This window comes from Chironomus tepperi, unplaced genomic scaffold (genome assembly GCF_022539635.2).
Source record: "Chironomus tepperi strain 1889 unplaced genomic scaffold, CSIRO-AGI_Ctep_v1 contig_285, whole genome shotgun sequence".
NCBI lineage: Eukaryota > Metazoa > Arthropoda > Insecta > Diptera > Chironomidae > Chironomus > Chironomus tepperi.
Window position 1 is genome coordinate 191,312 of NW_027226407.1, and position 7,786 is coordinate 199,097.

Here is a 7,786-nt window from a genome sequence, read left to right on the forward strand (position 1 = left end):
ACAATGAGTTAACATCTAAATTAGTGTCTTTATGAGTATACTCAATTAATATAGTTGGATGTGCTCAATTTTATGAGAATATTCATGAGAATGATTTTTGTCTGTTTGGGCATCTAGCACTTATTTACTTCGCTAGCCATACATTCCAAATGTGAAATTATCTTTATTGACAGCTTCTTTCTATGAGTTCTTTGGCCTCCCGCGCGAGCACCTAGCAATCTCTCAAAATTATGCCCTTTGCCTGTTATGGTTATATTCAAACCAATTTCGCTTAACTTTGTAACATTCAATCCTTTGCTGGGTACACCATTATATTAAACATTGGATTTTCTATAGGGTATAACCAACAACCGCAGGCCTGCATATCCTGCATTTTAAATGACCAGTTTTGGATTGTATCTTACAGATTGTATTTTTATTTTCAGCAAAAATGTCAAATAATGGTGATATTACTGAGGCAACTCCGTGCGTTTCTGTAAATAATGATTTAGAGGCAGGAAATAATGAAACAGTTGTTCCAATGCCATCGTCAAATGGAAAATCATCATCTGATCCAAAACACCTTGATCAAACTGATTATTCAAAATTTACATTTTTTGATTACAACTCAAAAGCAATAAGCGAATTGGTGATGAAAAAGGATAGCGAGAAATTTTGGGAATCTGAAGCTGGTCAGCAAATCATCAATTATTATTGCGTGACAGATAATGTGGATATAAGGAATGTCTTCAGCATTTTGATGTATGATTGGAAGGAGCAAAGTAAAATGTCACCTGAAAAGTACTTCCTTAATGTCAAACTTGGATCGTATGATGCACATGCTGCTAAATACAGGATTAATGTAAAGCTGATCCGTAAATTGTTCAAATTCTTTGATGTTGATGGCATGAAGAACTACCATCATGTCTGCCTTAAAATTATCTTTTTCTACTTCAATGAAATAAATCGGGAATTTATAGAAAAGGAATTAAAAGTAAAATTCGTCCCTTCTGATATTGATGACTTAGTAAATGCTGCTCTAGAAATTAAGAATGAAGACTACAAAGTTCAGATTTTAAAGCTTCTTGTTGTTTTCATAGAAATCACTGACAGCACTAAATATCAAGAAATAAAGGAAATAATTACGGATTTATCCTCATTAGGTATAGAAGGTTACAAATCAATCTTCAAGATACCGTACAGGACATTGATTAGAGACTGCGACAAGGACTTTTTCGACCTTGCTTTTTATCTTATTGAAAATCATTTGGTTAAATTTAAAAACAATTATAAGAAATTTGTGACTAAACATCAAAATTATTTCGGAGAATATTGGACATATTCCATTAAACCGTATGGACGTCTCCTTTGTCTAATGTCGATATATCATAAACTGACAGATACTAAGGAATTTCTTCTAATTCATACAAAAGGATCAAACATAAAATATGAAATTACTGATGATTTTAAGGATGTTGAAGAGTTTCGCTGCGTTTTAGAGGATTCAATAACAAAAGATGAGAAGATGGCAATGGTGAGTTGAATTTTGATTCTAATTTATGTGCTAAGCATAGGCTGGCCAGACATTCTTTGAGAAATAATAAGATTTTTGTGTAATTTGAGGAAAATTTATGAACATTTGAAACTTAACGGTTATTTTCGGGACAATGGTCAGCTTAGCCCTTAGCAAGGATACTTCCGAGTGGACAAAAATACGTTAGAACTTGTCATCAATTGTATATTGAGTTCCAATCATGATTATAATCTATATTTGTCCACTCATTACTTATATCATCCACAACCTGAATATTTTAATATTTTGTACCCAATTAGGCTAACCTAAGAGCTGCCATTGAAACCAACATTACAACTGGCAATGACACAATTCATGTAAATCTTAAAAGATTGAAGTATGGTAAAAAATACACCATATACAAGACGACTTTTCTTTGGAAGGGAAACATTTGATGTGAAGAGTATTTTTGAAGAAATATTTTTGAATCCAATTTTAAAACTAACTGTAAATGACACCAAAAAGTTCCTTGACTATGAAAAATATGCTGAATTCTTGGGCTACATCTGGAGCGAGTTTCGATTATGGGAAAAGCCTGAAATATTTCAATTGGTAAGTATTAAAATAAAATGTTTTTTTGTATTTCTTAGAGTTTGCCAAAATTAGATGCACATAGATGCATAGATGTAGAAAACTGCAGACTGGATGCGTTTCTAAATGCATCTGAAAATTTAACCAAACACTTTAAAAGCTCTCAAAATTGCAATTTTTCATCATTTTTAACTAAAAAAATTTCCATACAAAAAATTCAGATGGATGCATTTAGATGCAATTGGATGAGCATCTAGAACAATAGAAACTGCAGGCCTGTACATCCCCGAGTGGACAAAAGACCGTTAGAACTTGTCATCGTCTAGAGCTTGACTTGCCTTTAACTAGTTATAATGTACTTTTGTCCACTCGGGATCTGGGTGAACCCTAGTATTTCTATAAACCAGACTTTGAAGTCAACTGGAATTTCAATACCTGAGCTAAAAAAATGAAAATGCCTTCGTAATGGAACTTTGAATGCTCTGAACAATCTCTTTTATGAATACCAAATGGAAGTCGTATGGTCGTTCATATGGTCGTTTGGCATTCATATGACCGTTTTGCGTCCATATGGCTGCCAAAAAATAGGCGGCTTCCATAGGATGTTAATAAAAGAGGCAAAAAGAGGTTTAAAAGAGCCATTTTTATTTGTGTTGCTCGGATATGGAGTCGAGTTGACTCGATTTGACTTTTACAAGATTAATACATTAATAATCCTAATTTTACCACTAAATAACAAACTTTTTATCACTAGGAAAATCCATTAGGAGAAAAACTGATCGATTATGTCCTTCAAATGAAGAATGATTATCACATTATGTCATTTTTCATGATAAAAGTACCAGAAAATTATAAACATGTCCAAAAACCCTTACATTGTATGATGTTAAAGGACGCATTGTGTTATAATGACGATGAAATCAATAGAGACTATTCAAACTGCATGATTGAGTATCACTTGGAATTGATCAACAAGGACTATAAATTGGATGACGATAACTGCAATAATTTGATGTATATACTTGAAGAAGTTCATCAATATTGTCCTGATCGTTTAGGTAAAAATGAATATTTTCAAGAATTATTAGAAAAGACATTGAGGAAGGAACCAGAAGTATATGATAAAAAAAATGAGCTCAAACGACCAACAGAGCATTTCTATATCGGACTGTTTATGATTTATTGGGGATATTATGTTGAATATTCTGAATCTAAACATATTGCATATCCTGAAGAATTATCCAACAATGGAACATCTAAATATTCATCCTCACAGGTGTATAACCTAAAATTAGAACACAAATCTATTGAGACTAACTTGAAATTTAATATGGACACTAAGTTCAATCCATTTTTACATCTATTGTCCTTGATCATCCAAGAAAAAGAAAATGAATTTTTAAACGATTTTCCTGAATATCTTGAAGAACTGGAAACATCATACAAAGAGATTTATAACTTACCATCTGATTACGATAGGAGTCATCAGCATGTAGATAACGAGAATATTTTCAATTATTATGAGAAATATTCAACACATTTTTGCTTCATCCTTGCCTATGCAGCCATTAAGACAAACCAGAAAGCAATACTCGAGAAAATTTTTGAATACATCAACTTCCTGACTTTATGTCCAGAATTTCCGCCAAACATGATACCGACACAGATTCATAATGACGCAGTATCGTTGTTTTTGGACAATAAATATGAGCTTGGTCGACAGAATCTTCCCAAATCATGGATATCTGAGAATGTTTTGAAAGATTTTCTGGATTCACGCATTTCATGTCAAGATGATGTCTACAAAATTGACTGTAAATTTATGCTTCCTTACTATAATCATGAAGATAAGCCCAATACAAAAGATGATGATCCTACAATGATGAATGAGGATCATGAGACAATGGAGTACATCATTAATGATCATAATTTAGAATCTCTGGTAACCCATCCGGTGATGGAAATGATCATTATGACTAAGATTCAAAAATATGATCGAATATTTTTCTGGAATTTAATTGGATTCTTCATGTTTTATATATTGCCGACAATTGGATTGGTTTACATTTTCCATTCGAATGGGAATTCATCCACGAACAGCACGGAATCAGTCGAGACAACAACAGTTTCACAATTTGATGGGGGATTCAATGGAACCATGGATTCAATGGACACGACACAACAATTTAACTTTATTTGGATTTACGTCTTTAGTGCTGTTAGATTCTTATTTTTGGTACCCAGAGAGATTATGCAGTATTTTTATATTTATGGACATGATTACTTCAAGAAGACATCAAATTGGGTCGAGATATTGTTAGTGATTATACAATCGATCCACATTGTCATATTCATTGTGTATCAACAATTCCCATTGGAATTACTTTACTTCTTTTTGATATTCTTTGAAGGACTTAATGTGTTCTTCATGATCATTGCATCATTATCCTTATATCCATCATTGAAATTTTCAATCTACATGAAATGTTTCCAAACAGCATTTAGCAGCTACATGCGTGTTTTCTTTCTGTTTGTGCCTTTATTCCTTGGATGTGCTTCATTAGCTTTTATTCTTTTTGATAAATCAATCGGAGGTCAAATTGAGGAATTTCATTCATTTGGTAATGCATCAATGAAATACATCATGATGTATTCTGGAGAACTTGATATATCTTCAGATAAAATAACTGGAGTTATTCAAGGTGCTGTTTTAACATTGATTATCATCCTTATTATCAACAAAACCAATTTGATACTCTCGATTGCTGTTAATGATATCTCGAATATTATGGAAGATGCAAAGATATTCAGTTTGAAGCTATTTGCTAAAAAATATGTCGAATTTGCAAAGAAGATGCGCAACTTTTATGCTGTTAAGTAAGTCTTTATAGAATTTAACAAAGATTAATGTCGACTCGGATTTTAGCCCGACCGAGCGACAAAAATGAAGAAGGCTCCTAGGCTCTTAAGGCTCTTGAGGCTCTTAAGGCTCTTGAGGCTCTTAAGGCTTTTGAGGCTCTTAAGGCTTTTGAGGCTCTTAAGGCTCTTGAGGCTCTTAAGGCTCTTGAGGCTCTTAAGGCTCTTGAGGCTCTTAAGGCTCTTGAGGCTCTTAAGGCTCTTGAGGCTCTTAAGGCTCTTGAGGCTCTTAAGGCTCTTGAGGCTCTTAAGGCTCTTGAGGCTCTTAAGGCTCTTGAGGCTCTTAAGGCTCTTGAGGCTCTTAAGGCTCTTGAGGCTCTTAAGGCTCTTGAGGCTCTTAAGGCTCTTGAGGCTCTTAAGGCTCTTGAGGCTCTTAAGGCTCTTGAGGCTCTTAAGGCTCTTAAGGCTTCTTGAGGCTCTTAAGGCTTCTTGAGGCTCTTAAGGCTTCTTAAGGCTTCTTAAAGCTCTTAAGGCTCTTAAGGCTCTTAACGCTCTTAAGACTCCTAGGCTCTTAAGGCTTCTAGGCCCTTAAGTTTCCTAGGCTCTTCAGGCTCCTATGGTCTAAAGGCTCCTAGGATCTTAAGGCTCCTAGGCTCTTCAATGTGGTTTCAATAAAAGAGCTTTAACAGAGTCCTAAAAGCACCTTACCAGAGCCATCTTCATTTGTGTCGCTCAGAAAACTCTTAAATTAAATGATAAAAAAATTAATTTATTTTATTTATTTATTTAGAATAATAAATCCTCGCCCAAATAACAAGCAGCCCAACGCAATGGATCGGCTCATCTTTAAATTCATAAAATTATTCATCTGCAAGTATCCTCATCTTCATCAGATTCGAACATTATTAGTCGAGAAGAAATCAGGTCAAGTTTATATTGACGAAAGAAGACCAATTTTTGAATCTACAGCATTCATTCCAAATTGGGCTAGAAAAAGTGCAAATCCGTTCCTAAAATTCATCATAAAACGTTGGGACACTGCATTTTCACACCTTGTTTTGGATTCTGATACCATGAACAGCATCAAGAAGATTATGGAAAAGCGAGACGAGGAAGCTAAAAAGTCAGAACTAATGTCTCAAATAGTAATGGATTCGGAAGCAATGGATGGTACCAAAAAAGCTATGGAAAAGAGTAGCAAGAGAGTTAAACATTTAAAGAATCTCTCGATACTTTTGGGTGACTTAAATGGTCAGAATCTGATTAAAAGGAAAGTGCAAAGGCACAGACCCTCAAAGACAACAAAGAAGATTGATAATTTGCCTTTATTTAAGTCTTATACTCTTTGAAAACAATTAAATAAAATTTAATATTTTAAACAATTTTAGAATGGCTGAATTTTGATATTAAATCATTTACGCATTGCTGATTAATTATTAATAATATAATTAACCATCTGTGTTCATCTGTCCTTTTGTCCTCATGTCCTTCTGTCCTTAGGTCTTTCTGATTCTTAGGTCCTGTCTTTCTGTCTTAGGTTCTGTCTTTCAGTCTTCCTGTGACTTTCTGTTTCTTGTTGTGTCCTTTCATGTCTCTCTGTGTCCTTCTGTGTCCTTCTGTCTCTTCTGTCCCTTCTGTCCTTCTGTCCTTTTGTCTTCATGTGTCTTTCTATTTCTTTCTGTATCCTTTTATGTCTCTCTGTCTCTTTTTGCCCATCTGTATCCTTCTATGTTTCCCAGTGTCCTTCTGTGTCCTTTTGAGTCATTCGGTCCTACTGTCCAAAGAAACCCAGCTTTGCGGAGTTTTCAAATTTCCACCCATCATGCTTGACGCAACAGTACCCTAGTTGTGTCATAAATTGAGGTTGTGATTTATCTCGCCACACACAAAAAAGATCTATTTTAGTGAGAATGATGACGTTACAAATGCGATAAAATTCAAATTTTTGTGTTTTTTTAAATATTTACGACTAGATGCTTAGTTAGTCAACAAGTGTGTAATTTGTAAAGCATTATTATGGCATTTAGATCACCAAAAAATGAAAACATTGACACAAATGGAGTGCATTCTGATATCAATGTTCGTTATTCGAAGGACATTGATGGAATTTCAATTCAAGTGAATGACGAATGCAGTAAACTTCTTGAAGAGCCTTCAAATGAAGTCAGGACTTTCGATCAGTTCCAGGATTTCATCAAAGAATTCTCATTTATAGCTGAAAAAGGAGAAATTAAAATTATTTACAATAAATTATTGTGTGATTGTCAAAATGATAAAATTTACATCAATTTTCTTAAAACTAAATTGTGCAAATTGGACATAGAAGATGGAAGTTTACGATTGTGTGTTCCTGTATTCATCACAGTGTTGATATGGATTGCCTTTGAAAAAGGCATTGCCTTTGCCTTTGCAAAGATTTTGCCTTTTTCAAAGGCAGAAAAAAGGCAAAGGCAATTTTTTCTGCCTTTTCAAGGCAAGGTCAAAGGCAAAGGCAAATCTTTGCAAAGGCAGACAATTTTTTCAAAATTTGATTTTTTTGTGCCTTAACTATTGGAAACATAAGCTGTCATTGAAAACTATCATTTTATGTAATTTTGAAATTTTTTCCATTTTTATATTTGTCAAAAATTCAATTTTTTTTGAAAAATTAAAGGCATTGCCTTTGACTTTGCGAAGATTTTGCCTTTGAAAAGGCAGAAAAAATTGCCTTTGCCTTTTTTCTGCCTTTGAAAGATTCTTTTTTTAGAAACCTTGCCTTTGCATTGTCTTTGCAAAGTTTGCCTTTTTCAAAGTCAAAGGCAAGATATCAACACTGATTCATCAAACTGATTAATATCATCCAAAATG

The 7,786-nt window shown here is 33.8% G+C and overlaps 1 protein-coding gene across 1 annotated transcript; it reads left to right on the forward strand.

Moving 5' to 3' along the window:
• The first annotated feature begins 1,838 nt into the window (after positions 1 to 1,838).
• LOC139092014 (uncharacterized) lies at positions 1,839 to 6,323 on the forward strand. Its single transcript, XM_070642297.1, has 3 exons — positions 1,839 to 2,104; positions 2,838 to 4,960; positions 5,730 to 6,323. The coding sequence occupies exons 1-3, from the start codon at positions 1,892 to 1,894 to the stop codon at positions 6,286 to 6,288; spliced, it is 2,895 nt and encodes a 964-aa protein (XP_070498398.1). The 5' UTR covers positions 1,839 to 1,891; the 3' UTR covers positions 6,289 to 6,323.
• The last annotated feature ends 1,463 nt before the right edge of the window (positions 6,324 to 7,786 follow it).